The 18,617-nt window shown below is 33.3% G+C and overlaps 2 protein-coding genes across 3 annotated transcripts; both read right to left on the bottom strand.

The window, feature by feature from the left end:
• Positions 1–319: 319 nt before the first annotated feature.
• LOC130811502 (NAD(P)H-quinone oxidoreductase subunit T, chloroplastic) lies at positions 320–2,073 on the bottom strand. The gene is made up of 2 exons (XM_057677826.1): positions 1,571–2,073; positions 320–946 (listed from the first exon to the last, which is right to left on the bottom strand). The coding sequence occupies exons 1-2, from the start codon at positions 1,918–1,920 to the stop codon at positions 529–531; spliced, it is 768 nt and encodes a 255-aa protein (XP_057533809.1). The 5' UTR covers positions 1,921–2,073; the 3' UTR covers positions 320–528.
• An 830-nt stretch (positions 2,074–2,903) lies between these two features.
• Positions 2,904–10,716, bottom strand: LOC130811500 (probable purine permease 11). Of its 2 annotated transcripts, none has more exons than XM_057677821.1 (3): positions 10,414–10,716; positions 4,355–4,488; positions 2,904–4,269 (listed from the first exon to the last, which is right to left on the bottom strand). In XM_057677821.1, the coding sequence occupies exons 2-3, from the start codon at positions 4,368–4,370 to the stop codon at positions 3,146–3,148; spliced, it is 1,140 nt and encodes a 379-aa protein (XP_057533804.1). In that variant the 5' UTR covers positions 4,371–4,488; positions 10,414–10,716; the 3' UTR covers positions 2,904–3,145. The 2 variants fall into 2 exon arrangements, with proteins under 2 accessions (XP_057533804.1, XP_057533805.1); XM_057677822.1 differs by lacking the exon at positions 10,414–10,716 and adding an exon at positions 4,955–5,155.
• Positions 10,717–18,617: the final 7,901 nt, after the last annotated feature.

Here is an 18,617-nt window from a genome sequence, read left to right as displayed (position 1 = left end):
TCTAAAAATTAGTTTTCATGTATATCACGAGTTAAAATTGATTCTTGTGGATAAAATTTAATGAAGTTCCGGTGAAGAGAACATGATTTGAAATATTTAAGTTTTAGAGTATATAACATATTATGAGGCTTCAATCATCAGTTTAACCTTTTGTTGAGTTGGTTTGTCGACATGATATCAGAAGCCAGCGTGACAAATGGTTATAGATTCGAATTTCAACCACCACTCCTTTAAAGTTGAATATTTAGCGTTAGATATGAAAAAGGCCTATGTTGCATTCACACTTTTAACTCAAAGGGCTTTTGTGTAAGGAGACATGTTAGAAAATATAACATATTTCGGTGCCTCAACCATCAGTTTAAGCTTTTGGTTGAATTAGTTCCAAACAATCGGTGCATATTGTTTGTAGTCTATGAAGTATGTATATAATTGTGTTAAAAGATACCATTTCTGTACACTCTTATAAAACATTTATGTAATCTGCTAGTTTCAATTTTATTCTATATATAGAAGATGTATATATATCTATTAGTACTCCTTAAAAAATACAGCATATATAATACAAAAAATAGAGAAGACAACAATAATAGCATCAAAAGTGAGAGCAGTCATAGCTTGATCACTGAGCTCTATATTTTTTCCACCAAGCCTGTCTACCAGATCAGGTACCGGTTCATAGTTCATAACTTCTTGCTCGTAAGGATCTTCGAGTTTCATCCTCAGCTTCTCCGCCTGACGACTCGCTGCCTCTTGTGCCAGCGTCCAATCATAGAATCTTCGGCTTTCTTCATCACTCAAAACATCGTAGATTTCACGTAGCCTCATGAACTTTTCTGATGCTGTTTTGATTGGCAGTGAAGTTGTATCTGGGTGGTATTCTTTTGATAATCTTCTATATGCTGTTTTAATCTCTTCTAAATCAGCATCTGGTTTTATTCCTAAGAACCTGGTCAGTATTAAATTCCACTAATTAGCATCCTTGACTAGTAAATTGATCAAAAAGACTTGTTTCCTATTTTTAAAGGAACACTTGTCATTATCTTACTCAATGTATCCTTCGACTCAACAAAATCCATAAATAAACCTAAAAAAAAATCCTAATAGTCAAAAACATATAAATAAAATCGAACACTCAAATCTTTTTCAACTAATTTGTTGAATCTATGTGAGATAAATTTACAATCAGCGGGTAACCCGAGGCTTGAGAGACCGCCTCCTCTTCAGCCCAGCCCACTAAATCTCCTTAATGCCAACTTATATTATTCTTTATGTCAATTAACAATATATTTAATGCCTATTGAAAAAATACTTAAAATGTCTACTTATAATATTCCTAATGCCTATCGAAAAACTTAGCCTACTAACCTGCTTATCATATTTTTAATGCCTATTTACAACGTCTTTAATGCATACTTATAATATATTTAATATCGACCAAGTAAGTATTTAAGTACTTAGAATATTCTAAATGCTTACCGATAATATTCTAGATATAGTCTCTCAAGGACACGAATTTGTGATTTACAATTACTAATGAATTTATCACTGTAAAAACATGAGAGTAACTCACTGATAATGAGAATCAGAAGAATGGAGCAACTCAGAAAACTTTTGACCCAAAAAACTGTTTTGATCAACTTCAGTTTCATCTTTAAACTGTTGTTCTTTAGCTTTAGAATTGTTCCCTCCAATCCATCCTTCATCTTCATTCTCCCAATGAATCCTTGTATCAACTCCAGGACCTGGTCTTTGTGGCTTTCCTGCTTCTTGGGTTGTGGCAAAAACGCAGAGTTTTACATGATTTTTCCTCTTAGACACTGCGTTTTGTATCAGGATACTGACTTGCTTCTTCCAATAACCATTATTTCTGGTTCCAATGAAGAGAGAAAATGGAGATGGAGGAGATGTTGTAGAAGCCATACAATTTCGATGTCTTTTTGGGAAATATTAGAGGCAGCATCTTTTAATTAGAGGTTATGTTAAATTGTTAGATTTTGTGGTTCAGATGAAATTCCTAGACACCATAACTAAGCCTTCTACTCTTATTTGTCTTGTATTGCAAATTTTGTTGTCCAGGGGTCACTATTTTTTTAAAAAAAATGACATTTTATAAGTAAAATTGGTGAAATTTTTAGGATTTTATTTTTGACAAGTAAAAATTTCGACTAATCATCATAATTTGTAAATTACTATAAAACGACAAACAAATATTAATAAAGTAAACCAAATAAAAAAACACTAACATCTTAAAAGTCTCATCCTATTAAATTTCTTCCATATAAAAATAATTTGTCAGTATTATAAATTATCATTATTTATTTGAACTACCCCTTTTGAGAATCTAGCTTTATTTGCTTTCACAAAATACTAGATAAATTGACAAAACGCTACTTATTGCATACTACTATTATAATAAGTAGTGTTTTAACTCAAATCAATTTACTAAAAGGTACCTACAATACTGAATGCCTTTGATTTAGTTATTCAGTATAAAATATAGATTTAAATTAACTAAAACATATTAGTTTTGTGGGCGTAATAATAATGTAGACCGAAAATAAACTTTAGTAACGATAGTGTGAGAAATATAGTTTTTGGTTGTATTGTTGTGCAATAAATCATTATCATGTTCGAACGGCCTAGGTCGTGACATAGTTCCTCTATTTCAATTTAATTTGCTATATTTTTTTTCTAAAAATTCTCATATGTAGAAATAAAATGTTGCAAACTCAATATAAGTTTTGGTTGGTTAGGTGTTTGAAGCTTTTCCCTTTTATCATTGTGACAAATATTCAATTCTCACCGCCCATAAGAAAGGTTAATTTCCCTTCCCCTTTGTATGCAATACTCCAGCCTTTATCTTCGATAAAAAAAAATACTGTAAATTTAAAAGTACGAAAGGATTAAGGGACAAGGGTTTATCATATACCAATAATGTTAAGCCTTAAGCCTTACTACCTTAGTATCATACAGAAGAACAAAAGCTCACTAATCAATGAATCAATAAAATCAGGAATCTACAATCACAAGAATCTCAATATTAATTTACTTCTTCCAAAGAATTAACATTTCAAACTACTTTGGGATCTCAATGATACAAAGGATCAATACAATTGATGATTGAAATCTGAAACAACTGAAAGAATCATGCTAAAGACACAGCACAAGAAGGTTCCTTTCGAGCCGAAACGATACTACTTTCTACTATTTGCTTCTCGGAGTTCACTGTTCTAGAATCATCCACATAGTTCTGGAACAAATAAGACGCGAACCCCCAAAGACTCAGGAGCATCGCAATTCCCTTTACGCCATTCATTGCGTCATGGAAAACTACCTGAGAAGCAACAGGAGCAGCAGCGAGAGCTACTGTACTAACGACATTTGAAAACAAAGACGAAACCAAATAGATCGATCCGACTACACCAACTGAACAAATTTGCCAAGATATAGCTGTCCAAACAAGGGTCATTATGTACGAGGGAGAGCCTGTGTTGAACTCTTCCATTTCTATCAGTAGATTCCTCCATTGTCCGCTTGCAAAAAGCCCGCCTATTGAAACGATTGTTGCAACAAGTGACGTGTATATTTGCATCTTTATAACCGCGGCAAAAGTTTCACATTTCAACACTCGCTCGAAAGAAAGCTGCATCAAAGACAGGAGCAGAGCGTACACAGCTGAGGCTCCGAGAGTGCACAAAAAACCGATGGCGTACTCCGTCTTAGATACCCCAGATGGTGTGTCGGAATCATTATTCACCGCGAGTAGAGCCACGGAAAATGAGAGAACAACTACTGAATTAAGAATCAATGGAGTGAATTTTTGTGAATTAAGGAAGTAAGAGAAGACTGAATTGAAAGCTAATTGCGTCACGCAGATGAGCGAATAGGTAGAGGCCGAGAGATAGAGAAGTCCCAGTGCGTAGAGCAAATTGTTGCCCGCAAGAAGTACACCGAGAAAAAGATAGATCAAGAAAATGTGCCTTTTGGTACGGGGGTTACAAGGAGGGGAACCGACTGCGGGTGATGGAATAAGGATTAGCAGAATACAAAGAATGGGAAACCCTGCGGTTTGTGCTAGAGTAGCTACGAACATGCTTGATCCGCCTTCGACATAATAAAATCTACCCAACAAAATGGCTGCGGTTTGGCCTAAAATGACAAGGGCAACATTGATTCCCACGAAAACCCACCATCGCTTCCTTGTTAGACACATAATTGGCGGTGCCTCAGTCCACGTCCTGGCTCTAGTCAAGATAGGGTACTGTATATCTGCAATTTATCGACTAACATTTAACACACATACGACGAAAAGATTCTAACATCATAGCAGACTAGTAAAATAGAGAATACTTGCCTGTTAAATCTTGCATGGACTAAGATCTTCTTTTGGATCCTTAACAAACGGTCATCTTCGACCAATGATCAGAAGAAGTTCTTCGGTAACCTTTGTGGAGTTCCTTCCTTTAAGTATGACGGTTATATTGTGGCCTGCGGAAACATTTACATGACTCAAAATTATAAGCAATGACATTTGCAACATCTTTATCAAATCAAATGCTACAAACTGCGTAAGTTGCAAATCATCCAATGAACATCGCAATCAATGTTTACAAGTTTCAAAATCGTCACATATGTGTAACTTACAAGAACCTTGAACACGCCCAAACTAATAGGGTTTCCATGGAATCACAAAAATATGGCATATTTGTAACAAAATGTTATCCACAACATATTCAATCGGAAAGATTTTCCTCGAAAGGTACATCAATGAACAAGTATAGAAGTTTAGAACAACAATACAAAGAACCGACAACCCTGAAGATGAATCATGTTCCTCGGAAACACAGAATGTAGCAATTTATTGAGAATCTGTGTTAGATTCTTAATTTCACCATCTAACTAACAACAACTAAACAAAAACATGCATAAGTCAAATAAACCAATTCCACAATACTTGTGTGACTGTGACATAACATAGTAATTTGCTCAACAACACATTTTTTGATCAAAGTTGGTTTTGAGGAAACTCAAAAATTCCTTTTCATCATAGCTTTAACGAGCGAGATACATCGGGTATGATGATGAACAACTGTAGGAAAATTTAGATGGTAAAATAGTGAATTAATTTATTTGGAGAGGAAGATGAATGAATATGTAGAATAGATATTGTTCTTCATTGCCCAAAAAATTGATTACATCAATGGGTATTTATAGTGTTGAGTTTGGTTACAAGTTTACTAAAATATCTTAGATATTTTTATTTTTTAATTACTTTTTCTAGGATCTTCCATCATATTATCTTAGATATTTTTATTTTTTAATTCTTTAATTTAGATATTTTTATATTTAATTAAAATCCAAGATTTTTCTAGATTATTTTAACACTCCCCCTAATCTGAAAAATCTTGAACTCTGAATTGTCTTCTGAACTCAATAAATCTATCAGTTGATATGGGTTTTGTGAAAATGTCTGCGAGCTGCTTCCCCGTCTTGCAGAATTGTAGTTCGATCTTTTTCCCTTCTACTAACTCACGAATGTAGTGATGTCGTATCTCGGTGTGTTTTGATCTAACACTAGATTCTTCGTTATTGCTATTGTTAGACATGTTGTCGCAGAACATTGTAGTTGGTGTCTCTTGCTTATGTTCTAGATTGATTAATATCCATCTGAGCCAAACTGCTTCACGTGCTGCACTTGTTGCTGCAATGTACTCTGCTTCTGCTAATGATAAAGCTACTGTCGCCTGTTTTTTTAATGACCATGAGACCACCTTGTTTCCAAGCTGAAATACGTACCCACTTGTACTTTTTCTATCATCCACGCTTCCAGCCCAGTCGCTATCGGTGTATCCTGTGAGCTTGAAATCTTTTTCAGTTTCGTACATGATCCCATAGCTTTTTGTTCCCTTATCTGAGAATCCTCTTTGCTGCTGTTAGATGATCCTTACTCGGTTCATTCATGAACCTGGATTCGATGCTGACAGGGTTGACTATATCTGGTCTTGTATGTGTAAGATGGATGAGAGAGCCGACCACGCTTCGATACATTGCTCCGTCGACTTTTGGTTTGCCATCGTACTTTGATAACTTCTCATTGATTGCCATGGGTGTAGCCAGCGGTTTACATTCACCCATGTTGAATTTCTTGAGAAGGTCTTCTGCATATTTCTCTTGTGATAGAAATATTCTTCCTGGGCTTTGTTTGATTTGTATGCCAAGGAAGTATTTCATTGTACCAAGGTCTGTCATCTCGTACTCCTTCATCATACCCTTTTTAAATTCTTCGATCATCGTTGGGTGTGTGCCTGTATAGATTAGATCATCCACGTACAGGAGAAAGTTGTTACCTTGTGTCTTGATGTATAGTGAAGGTTCACTCGGACTCTTGATGAAACCATGCTGGAGAAGATAATTGTCGATGTTGTTGTTCCACGCTCGGGGTACTTGTTTGAGTCCGTACAGAGCTTTTCGAAGGCGGTATACTTTGTCTTCTTGGCCTTTGATGACGTATCCCTGCGGTTGCTCGACGTACACTTCTTCTTTGAGTTCTCCATTTAGAAATGTTGATTTGACATTGAGCTTAAAGACTGGTAGCTGATGTTGTGCTGCTAATGCCAAGACTGTTCTGATTGTCTCCATGCGGACAACTGGTGCATATGTTTCGTTGAAGTCGATTCCTGGTTGTTGCGCATATCCCTTTGCTACGAGCCTTGCTTTGTACTTGTTGATGGAGCCATCATCATTATGTTTCACCTTGTAGACCCACTTGAGACCGATGACTTCCTTGTCTTGTGGTTTGTCTACAAGTTCCCATGTGTGATTCTTCTCGATCATTTTGATTTCTTCGTTCATAGCCTCAATCCATGTTTCTTCTTGTGCTGCTTCTTGAAATGTTTGTGGCTCACTAGAGAAGAGAGCCATCATTGCTTGGCCACAATGGTAATCTTGTAGCCATGATGGCGATTGCTGATCTCGTGTTGATCTTCGGGCTTCTTGATGTTGAGGAGTTGAACTTGATGTTTGGCTTCTTGAGCTTGGGGATGATCTTGTACTTCCAGGTGTACTTGGACTCGGAGATGATGGGTTTGTTGGTTGGTCTGCTCCGTCTTCTTCACTTGGATCTCTTGGGAGAAAATCTCCTTTGCGAGCTTCAATTTCTTTTTCTTTCCACGTCCATTCGGCTGCTTCGTCGAAAATTACGTCTCTAGAGATGATTAATTGTTTAAATTCAGGCTTGTAAAAGCGATATCCTTTTGTTTCGTGACTGTATCCAATGAATATGCATTTTTCTCCCTTCTCATCGAGCTTTTCCCGATTCTCCTTCGGGATGTGGGCATAAGCTACGCATCCGAACACTTTGAGGTGTTCTACTCTTGGCTTCCTCTTATGCCAAGCTTCATATGGTGTTAAATCCTTAACTGCTTTTGTGGGAGATTTATTGAGGATATATACTGTCGTGTGAACAGCTTCGGCCCAATATCTTTTAGGTAGATGTTTACCCTGCATCATGCTGCGGGCCATCTCTGCTATAGTGTGGTTTTTCCTTTCTGCGACACCATTTTGTTGAGGTGTATGCCTTGATGTAAGTTCTCTTTTAATTTCATGCTTCTTACAGAAGCTGTTGAATTCGTTGCTTGTAAATTCTCCGCCACGATCCGTTCTAAGAATCTTAAGAGAATGCCCACTTTCCTTTTCTGTGAGGGCTTTAAATTGCATGAAGTGGGAAAAAGCTTCTGATTTTTTCTCCAGGAAATATACCCACATCATGCGGGAGTAGTCATCTATGAACAAAAGAAAATATCTTTTTCTGCCAAGAGACGGATTCTTGGTAGGACCCCAGATATCTGCATGAACAAGCTCTAAAGTAGCCTTGGCCCTCCAAGATGCGGTAGGAAATGGCAATCTGTGCATCTTGCCATATATACAGCCTTCGCAAATTTTTCTTTCATTTTTTATTGACGGTAGTCCAATTACCATTTCTTTTTGTTTTAATAGTTTTAGACTGTTAAAATTTAGAAGCCCGAATCTCAAATGCTATAAGGTGGATTCATCATTTATTGAGCTTAAGCCAATTTTTTGAAAAGCCATTTCAACAGTTGTTATTATCTGACCCTTATTTTTATCATTGATTTGACATTTGTTATTCTCAAATTTAACCACATATCCTTTTTTTAATTAATTGGCCTACACTTAATAAATTTTGTGCAAGTCCGGGAACATAAAAAACATCATGAATTAATTTTGATGAGCCATTTTTTGTTTTAACGGCGATTGTCCCTTTTCCGGCGACATCTTCTTTTTTACCGTCGCCAAGTGTGATGTGTGTTTTAACATTTTCGTCAAGAGTGACAAAATAATTTTTATTGCCAGTCATGTGATTTGAACAACCACTATCAATATACCATATGTCACTTACTTTTTCTTGTGCATTTAATCCAGTGTAAAATATTTGCTCTCCGGAATTATTGTTTTCGGAAATAGTTTGCTTCTTCTTTTTGTCGATACCAACAATCTTTTTCGAGGTGAGTGTGTTTTTTACGCTTCTTACATTTATACCGACAATTATTAGTATTTTGGTTAGTTTTCTTACATAATTTACAATAAAGGTCAGTTTGGTTATTTAATCGACTCCTTTGATTTTTAAAATTTCCTCTCCCCTTGCTACGATTTGTTGATGTTTGTCTTTTTTCATAATTTTTACAATGACTATTTTTATTTTCACCATTAGAAAATATTAATTTAGTTTGAAAAGCTTGTTCTAGTGGTCTTCGTTAGATCTTTTTAATCTATCTTCATGTGCAAGTAGTGATCCCATTAGTTCGGGTATAATTGAGATAAATTTTTCTTGTTAACTTCTTCTATTGTCGTGGCAATAATGTTATATTTTTGTGATAGACTCCTTAATATTTTTCGAATCACATTTTCACCTTCTATTTTACCACCATTTGATCTTATTTGATAAACTATATTAGTGACTCGGTCAAAAAATGAATGTATTGTTTCATTTTCTGCCATTAATAAATTAGCAAATTCTCTCCATAGTGATTGGAGTTTAAAAAGAATTACCTCTTCGGAACCTATGTATTTTGTCTCCAGGATCCTCCAAGCCTCCGTAGCTGTTTTTGCGGGCATGATCGTTGTAAGTATTGCCTCGTCAACTCCACGATATAATAGGGATAGGGCATAGTTATCCCTTATCCTATTTTGTTTATATTGTTTTATTTTTGTTTCATCCCAAGATGACTCTTTAGTGTCATCTTTGGGTGGTTGCTGATAACCTTCTTGTACTAATTCCCATAAATCTTGAAAGATAAATATTGACCTCATTTGCATAGCTTATTGTTCATATTTTTCTCCCTTAAATGTGGGAACCCAATTAACTTGGGGGTAATCAATGGTTGTGGTCATTTTATTATTTTGTGGTTAGAGGTTTATTTTATTGTGGAGTATATTGGTTAATGTGTTTAGGTTGTTTGGAGGTCTTGGTTTTAATTAGCTCTTGATACCAAATGTAGGAAAATTTAGATGGTAAAATAGTGAATTGATTTATTTGGAGAAAATGAGTGAATATGTAGAATGGATATTGTTCTCTATTGCCCAAAAAATTGATTACATCAATAGGTATTTATAGTGTTGAGTTTGGTTACAAGTTTACTAAAATATCTTAGATATTTTTATTTTTTAATTACTTTTTCTAAGATGTTCCATTATATTATCTTAAATATTTTTATTTTTTAATTCTTTAATTTAAATATTTTTATATTTAATTAAAATTTTAGATTTTTCTAGATTATTTTAACAACACGGTACAAATATGAAATACCCAACAATTTTTTGTCAACAGTGCAAATAACAAGCACTATATTACTATAAGTTATACTAAAAAATCATAAATAGTACCCGTATTCTTTTGATTTTTCCTTATCAACACTATGTTTAGATAGGAAATTAAGAGGAAAAAAAAAAAAAAAAACCAAAGAGAAAGGGTAGGAAATGAAGGAAAAGAAAGGACGGTGGTAAAAAGAAAGAATACAACTTATTTGTTTAGAAGGAAAAGGTTGGAAAAATGGAACGAAAATGAATAATTCTCTCCAAATCTTTCCACTTGAGAGATAACAAAAATTGTCAATGTTTTCATTTGCACTATTCATCAATAAATGTTGGGAGCAAGACATCAATGAGAATACTCCTTCAATAAAACCCACAAACCTACTCCTAAAAAATTGAATCTTTAGAAGTTTAACCATATTCACATCAGCAAATTAAACCCGATATCAAATTGGGATTTGGGGAAATCCAATTTCAATTCATACCAAAATATACAATTTGAAACCCCAATTCTGAGATTAGCAATATACAGTTTGAAATGATACAATCAAATAGATAAGTATGAAGATAAGAAGGATTACTTACAGTGAGCGGACCTTGAATTAATTGGTAGAAATGAATGATTAATTGTTGATGACAAGTACTTGTATTGAAACTGAATCTTAACGGATAGAGAAAGGGATTAAATAAGTGTTAGAAACTACCCAAAGATTTTGATTCTAACCGTTTTGCCATATGCGATTGTGCCCCAAAATAACCTTTTTGTGTTTCATTTTGATTGTTTGTTTTTAATCTTAGTTTGGAGTAAACCTTTTTCCTAACGAAGAGAACAAAAAGTTGGATCTTAGACATCGTTTGGTTGAATCTTCTTAGAATTTCTGATTTTGGTAATTGTTTTTTTAAAAATTAATAATGGTACCCATAAATTTTAGCTTTATCAACGGTATTCTTATTTTTTTTCGATTATCAATGGTACCCTCGTGTAATTGAGCGTCTTACAATTATAATCTTTTTAATTTTTTTTCGTTCAAAATCTTCCAAAACCGTTAACTTTTTTTCTTTTTCTTTTATTTTTTTATGTTTTAAATTGAAAAATAAAAGAAAACGAAAAAAGTTGACGATTTTGGACGGAAAAAATTAGAAAAGCTTGTGGTTGTAAGACGCTTAATAACACAAGGCTACCATCCACAATCAAAAAACTTAGGGGTACCGTTGATAAAGCGTAAAAACTTAGGGGTATCATTGATAATTTCCCTAATAACTAGTTTTTTGTAGGAACAATAAAATGATGGGAGGGGGTTGCGTTAGAGGTGTTTATTCAGGTTATCGGGTTGATTTCGAGTTAGGAGTTTCAGGGCGGTTCAAAGTCGGGTTTTATATTCACATTAATTTTTTCATAATGATAAATCCATTTTAAATCGGGTCAAATTGGCTTCGGTTACAAGCTCAAGTGAATATTACGTCATTAGGTCTGTTTTAGAACCTCTAGGTTGTGGTATGCACTTTGTCATATTCATATGCACAATACACTTAAAATTTTCATACCCACCACCTATTTATTAATTTTGACCCTAAAATTTTCGGACTTAGATTTACCCACTTAGATATGCATTCAAAGTTATCCTTATGGACTATAGTCAAGTGGTATATATACGCACTTTAAATCGGCTTCACATTTACTATATGTATGCGTTATATATGCCCCATACATTTGTAATTCCTTACAAACTACAAATGTAATTGTTGATATGAATGGCGAAAGTTGGGCATTCCCGCAATGATCAACTCTTCTATTTATACATGTAAAATTACCACCCTAACTCTTCTATTTATACATGTAAAATTACCACCCTAGTGAGAATATATAGGCTTATATAAGATATGCACACAAATACCCTTTCGGCTTAACACCCCCTCTCAAATTGAAGCATGTAGATTATAAGTGTCCAACTTGCAAAGATGAAATAAAAACTGTTAAGTAAAGATGTCAGCACATTGATTTTTTGTGGAACATCAGGAGTAATAAGACCATCATGAATAGCGTTGCGCACATAATGACAGCCAACTTCAATAATGTGCTTTGTTTATTCGAAAATTTGGATTATGAGCAATATAAAGAGCATACTGACTATCACAGTAGAAGGATATAGGACATGAAACTGCAACACCCAAATCAAGAAGGACAACACACAACCATTTTTAACTCGGCAATGAGAGCAGCCATTGAGCGATATCCAACTTTAGCGGAAGATCTATACGCAGTGTGTTATATTTATTGAAACGTAAACATCAACATTGTAGGGCATGTTCTTTTCGTCTGATTTGATTAAATCTAATCTAAATTTATTAAGATTTGATCTGATCTCTAATCCAAATCTTTCTAATCTGATCTGATGTGGTCTGGTCTGATCTTATTTGGTTTCATATAATGAATGTTATTGTAAAAATTTTTGTTATTTGTTTATCATTATTATTACTATCATTTATTATTATTAAATAGGAACAACTATATTTAAAATTGTAATACACATGATATTTACCTACCTCTCTAAATCCATCACCACCAAGACTTTTAACCAAAAACTATAACCATCAACTCCAAATAACAAGTAACAACTATTTGCTAAACCGGCACACTATCTATACATACATGCACATAATTAAATACTTCTGCCAAAATAACTAACAAACTTTATTATTTTCATTATTTATGTCTCAATATATATTTGCAAATCTATATTATACCAACTTTGATTTTTCCGTGAACGCATATATCATGATTTCTCGTAAGGAATCCTATGGAAATTATATGTGCATGATCTAATGTAAGAATGGTCTACAATGCACGACAATTTCATGTGTTTGCATTACTATATTTGCAAGATTCATATCTAGTGATGCTATTGACCTGAGAATTTAGAGTTTGAGAAAAAAAAAAAAAAAACAATACACACTGAAAATGATTTGAAGGATAGGATTGGAAAAAATAATTAAGATCTTAACTTATAAATGGAGATGGTAGGAAATCGAAATGAATGGATAAGAAGAATCTATATTATTGATCATTGCAAATGATATATTGGTTCATGTAGCCAACCTTAATCTTTTGGGATTAAGGCTATGGCATTGTATGGTTTGATGTAGCTCTGTAAATTAATATCGGTCGATGTAAATAGCAGTTTCAGTCATTTGAAAAATGGTGAGAAGCAAATCGACATTTTTGATTTTAAAATGCTAACGTTTGGAAACAACTACATGCATCACCAAATGACAAATGCTAATTTAACTACTACATTATCAAACAATGTCTTTTTTGCACAGTAATGTTTTAGTCTTCTTAAGCCACTGACAACAACTGAAGTAGCTATGACCCTAGTCGTTTTATTAAATTTGTTAGACTTATATATTAAAAAGAATTGTATAAATCAATTTGATACAATTTTATAGACCTTTTAATTGTTGTTTTGACTTCTCATTTTATTTAGAAATTTATACTTTCTTTTAATAGAGCAAAATTGAGGTGAATATACAGGGTCGTCTCGTTTATTTTTTGCCCCAAAGTAAAAAATTAAAAAGACTTCTAAAAACTTAAGACGTAACGAATGATATAATACTTGTTTTGTTTTTTATTATTGATATTTGAATTAATTTATATAAAAACACTAACAATTCATATTATTTAGCAAAAAAAATGTAAATTATATCTAAATTTAATTCAAATTAATATCACTCAGACATTAAAAAAAAAATTTATCTTAAAAAATTCGGACTCTAGACGATAGTCCGCTTTGTCCTTACTAATCAACGGCCATATATGCCAAGAAACAATTTTTATGATAATTTCATAAATAAAAAAAAAAATTAAACAACGACAAGTGAAGCAATGATACCCACAAAATGAACATGGCTGGGCCTTCAACCTATCTGCAAATGTTTTGAATTGCATAGACTAATGTTAAAAGCTAGCCATCTAGAGGACGAAAAGACATGTCACAATAAAAACATAAACGGACATAGCTATAATTTCTATACTGCCATATACAACTTGGTTAAAGATTTTGTTACATTTAAAATTTCATATTTTTTAAGAAACAATTAAATTATTGTTAAAATAATTATTTAAAAATTATAGTCGTAAATATTAGGTAATTGTTGAAGATTAAAGATTGGATTGGAAAAGAAATGAAGATAAAAAGGTGATGAGAAGAAAATAGGTCCGAAAAAATAAAGATGAAATGGAAGTTCGATTTGTCATTGTTGAAGCTTAATTTAAAATTCGTAAAATATTAGAGGTGAAAAAGTGATGGGTAGAAGATACGTTAGATGGTGGTTAGGTCAATGGGGGAGTCAAAGGTCATTTCAAACTCTAGCATGTCATCTTCATAGAATTCAGTGGAAAGATTATAATGCTTGCACTTTTTAATTTATAGTGGCTATATTTTACGAGTATAACAAATGACTTAAATTGTATAACTATAACTAATAAATGATCAATTCTTGAGAAATATATATGGATGAAAAAATAAAATTATATGAAGGATGTTAAAAGACAAAAAAATTATATGGATGAAAAATTGAATATACTGGTGAGAAATTTTCATAAAAAATTATTCTTTAGATATGCATATTAAAATAATATATCAAATCGAGAAGCACAAAAAAGTATATACTAGTTGAACTCTAAATAAATTTAGAAGGAAAGTGACGAATGCGTTAAAATAGTATACATAAATAATGGTATGCAATAGTAATGATGAATAATAGTAACAATTAATTAGGGATGTAAGTTCATTGTTTGATTAGGATTCAATATAAGTTCAAATCGATTTAAATTATATTTCTTATAATCAAAATTGAATCAAATCGATTTATAAAATGTCAATCCAAATTGATTCAATTTAACCGAATTGACTAGATTGCACTAAATTAACAAATTTACACTGTATCGACTAATTTGCATTGAACTTACTAATTTGCACCGAATTTTGTCAAATTTATAACAATAGTGTTACGCAAGAACTACACCAAAAATTCTAACTAAACTCCTAATTGGTTCCCAAACTATGATCTACAACATCATGGATTATCAATCCAAATAAAACTTTGTATTTATATTTTTGTTCAAGAGTTTTTAGGTTTTAGCTTCCTAGTTGTGCACTGTATAAGCCTAGAGTCTTACTTTAAATTTGATGTTTAGATTTTTCGATTTACAAAACCTCAAAATTAATTCAAACTGAACCTCGAAATAAAATTAAATTTCAATCCTAATCGAACCAAACTTAAAAATAGTCGAATCAAATTATTTATTCAATTTTGTTTGGTTTAGTGTTCAGTTTCTCGTCAAATTACTTACACCCTTAGTAGTAATAGCGTTGAATAGTTAATGTTTGCATTATAAATACGCTGCTCATTGTAATGTCATCTGCAACTTGAATTTTCAAGAGTATAAGTAATACATTCGATATTCAATAAAAATCTCTATATGAACGATGAAATAATATGAAATTTATTCAAATAACTACAATTCAACATATTTTAAATTTAAGCCATGGATGAGTATATATAGATATAGATCACCATATAAAATCAAAATCTATCATATTAGTTACTAAATATTCTTTTATATCAGCCATTTAACCCTATTTGCTTCTAAGATGAAGAATAAAAAAGTGAATATAATGATTTAAAATAATAAATTATTTATGATTTGAGAATATAAAAAGTAAAAGTGATAGGTAAAGTTATTAGGACAAATTAAAATGAAAAACAAAATAAATAAAGGTATCCTATCCTTCAAAATGCTAGTAAAGGAGACTTGATCTCCTTAATATTATTCAGGTTAGTAGTAGTCAAAATGATCATTAGTAGAGTTTATAATCAAGTCAAAATGATCTGTGTAGCTAGTGTCTTCTTTGTGTATGATAATGAACTCCTTATTCGAATGAACCACCAATTGGAAAATATCGTAGAGAAGATTGGTTTGCAACGGTAACGTCACTTGAAAATCTTGATATTGATTTAAGGCGACTTCAAGCTTTCTTATTGTGATATTTCCCCCGCAAAGGTACTTGGGTTATGAGAGTAGAAATTCACAATGAAATACAATCAACCACTCCAACCGATTAGTACAAACCGATTGAACTAAATGATTATGTGTTTATGAAGAAACTAAATCAGAAAAACAATAAAAGAGTTTATAACTCCCCTTTATATTTCAAGAGAATGAGAGAAAGAAAAAGTGAAATCAAGAATGATGTTCAAGTGTAAATGATATCTATGCAACCATTCCTATTTATAGAATAATGTGGCATGGATTCATTCAAATCCATTCATCAAAGATAACTGATGTTTATAAGTTAATCATGACGTAAAACATTTGTTCATAACAACACAATACTCCATGAAACAAAGTTTCACATTACGAACAGTCGCTCTGTTCCAAGGTGCTATAACGAGCATATGCCAAATCACTTTTTGTGGGAAAGGAGAATATTTTCAGAATATTTTCTTAGTTTTTTTAGGGAACTTTTATTATGTAATTATTTAGTCCTACTTTAGCTTGTCAACTCATGTACAAATATAGGGTGTAACTATCATTCCAGTTCAATACAAAATCAGTATTCAAAACTCAATTTTCGCCTTATTAATTTCTTCATGGTGAAATTGAAGAAGAAGTCTATATGAAAGCACCACTGGGGCTCTCAGATGAGTATGGATCAGGAGAGGGGTGTAGACTCAAGAAAACATTGTATGGCTTAAAACAATCTCTGCGAGCTTGGTTTGGTAGGTTTACTACAACAATGAAGAAATTTGGTTACGAGCAAAGTAACTTTGATCACACTTTATTCTTGAAGAAAGAGAAAGGAAGGATTACCTGTTTGATAATCTATGTTGACGATATTGTCATTACTGGGAACAATGAAGAAGAGATTAATGACTTGAAGAAGAAGTGATTCATGGAGTTCGAAATGAAAGACCTTGGAAACCTGAAATATTTCCTCGGGATTAAAGTTTTAAGGTCAAGACGAGGAATCTTCATCAATCAGAAGAAGTACATACTTGATCTCTTAGCGGAAACTGGGATGCTTGATTGTAAGCCAGTGGAAACGCCAATTGTAGCCAACCATAGGCTTTAGTCAGTCCAAGATGGAGAATTAGTCGATAAAGAACTGTATCAGAAGTTGGTGGGAAAACTCATCTACCTATCCCATACTAGACCCGATATTTCATATGCTGTTAGGGTAGTTAGTAGAGTCATGCATCTCCCACAAGTACTACACATGGATGCAGTAATAAGGCTTCTTAGATATTTAAAGGGCACTAGTAGCAGAGGGGTCCTTTTTAGGAATAATGATCATCTTGATCTCATGGCTTACACATATGCAGACTAGGCAGTGATTGGGATAGTAGGAAGTGTACCTCAGGGTACTTTACCCTGGTAGGAGGGAACCTAGTCACTTGGAGAAGTAAGAAGCAGAAGGTAGTAGCTCTATCAAGTGCCGAGGCAAAGTTTAGGGGAATAATCAAAGGAATAACAGAGATTTTATGGCTTAAGAAACTCTTGTGTGAATTGAACTTCCCACCAAAGGAAGTTTGTAAATTATTCTGTGATAATCAAGCAGCCATCAACATCTCAAAAAACCCAGTTCAACATGATCGAAAAAAACATGTGGAGATAGACAGACATTTTATAAAGGAGAAACTTGAGAAACAAGTCTTCCTTCTATATAATCTAAAGATCAACTAGCTGATATTCTCACAAAGGCAGTCACAGCTGAAGCATTTGAAGATAGTTTGTGCAAGTTAGGTATCGACGATCCGACTACCTAACTTGAGGAGGAGTGTGGGAAAGAAGAATATTTTCAGAATATTTTCTTAGTTTTTTTAGGGAACTTTTATTATGTAATTATTTACTTCCTACTTTAGCTTGTCAACTCATGTATAAGTATAGGGTGTAACTATCATTCCAATTCAATATAAAAATAGTATTCAAAACTCAATTTCCGCCTTATTAATTTCTTCACTTTTCAGAAATTTTTTGACGCGAAAATTACTAAGTGCTCTAATGAGCACATAAAGTGCTCGAACGAGCAAATGCTCAAAACATCAAACTAAGCTTTTTGAACCAACTGCCCGACGAACACAACAGTGCTCAAACGAGCAAAAGAGTGCTCGAACGAGCACCACTATGCTCGAACGAGCAGTCCAGTCGAGCAAGCCAGGTTTGGTTCCGTTGTGTAACACCTCTAAATTTTCGACCCCTAAACCAAAATCGTAGAGGACGGGAGGAAATTTGAGTGTTACATAAAAGTAAAGGAAAAGAATTAGATAAACGTTAAACATTAAGTTTAAAAGGGTGAGTGGAAATTTCGGCAGCATCTCTTCTAAAAATCGCACATGTGGTAGAGCAATTAGCACAATAAAACATTAAACTAATCTACGGCATCAGTGCCTTTAAAATCTCACACCACGGCGGAATGATTCGTCGCCGGCTTCTTAAATCAACATGCCAAGCATGGATCGTGGTTCCAGTGTCGACGTTTGCGTTTAAAAAGACTTAACTCCTTAAAACCATACAGAGTTATAAACTACGCAGCAAAAATACAAATATACAAGGAAGACACCAGGCCTCATAACAAAACACATACAACCGAAGTTTACCAAAGATAACAAGAGCTACAAAATCGAAAGATAGCGGTATGACACAGGCTATGCTTCGCTCTCATCACTCTCCCTCAATGCAATGCAATGCAAAAGAAGCTCCAATACTTGCTACGCCTATCTATGAT

This window comes from Amaranthus tricolor, chromosome 4 (genome assembly GCF_026212465.1).
Source record: "Amaranthus tricolor cultivar Red isolate AtriRed21 chromosome 4, ASM2621246v1, whole genome shotgun sequence".
NCBI classification, from domain to species: Eukaryota; Viridiplantae; Streptophyta; class Magnoliopsida; order Caryophyllales; family Amaranthaceae; genus Amaranthus; species Amaranthus tricolor.
This window is presented reverse-complemented; position numbering and strand designations above follow the sequence as displayed.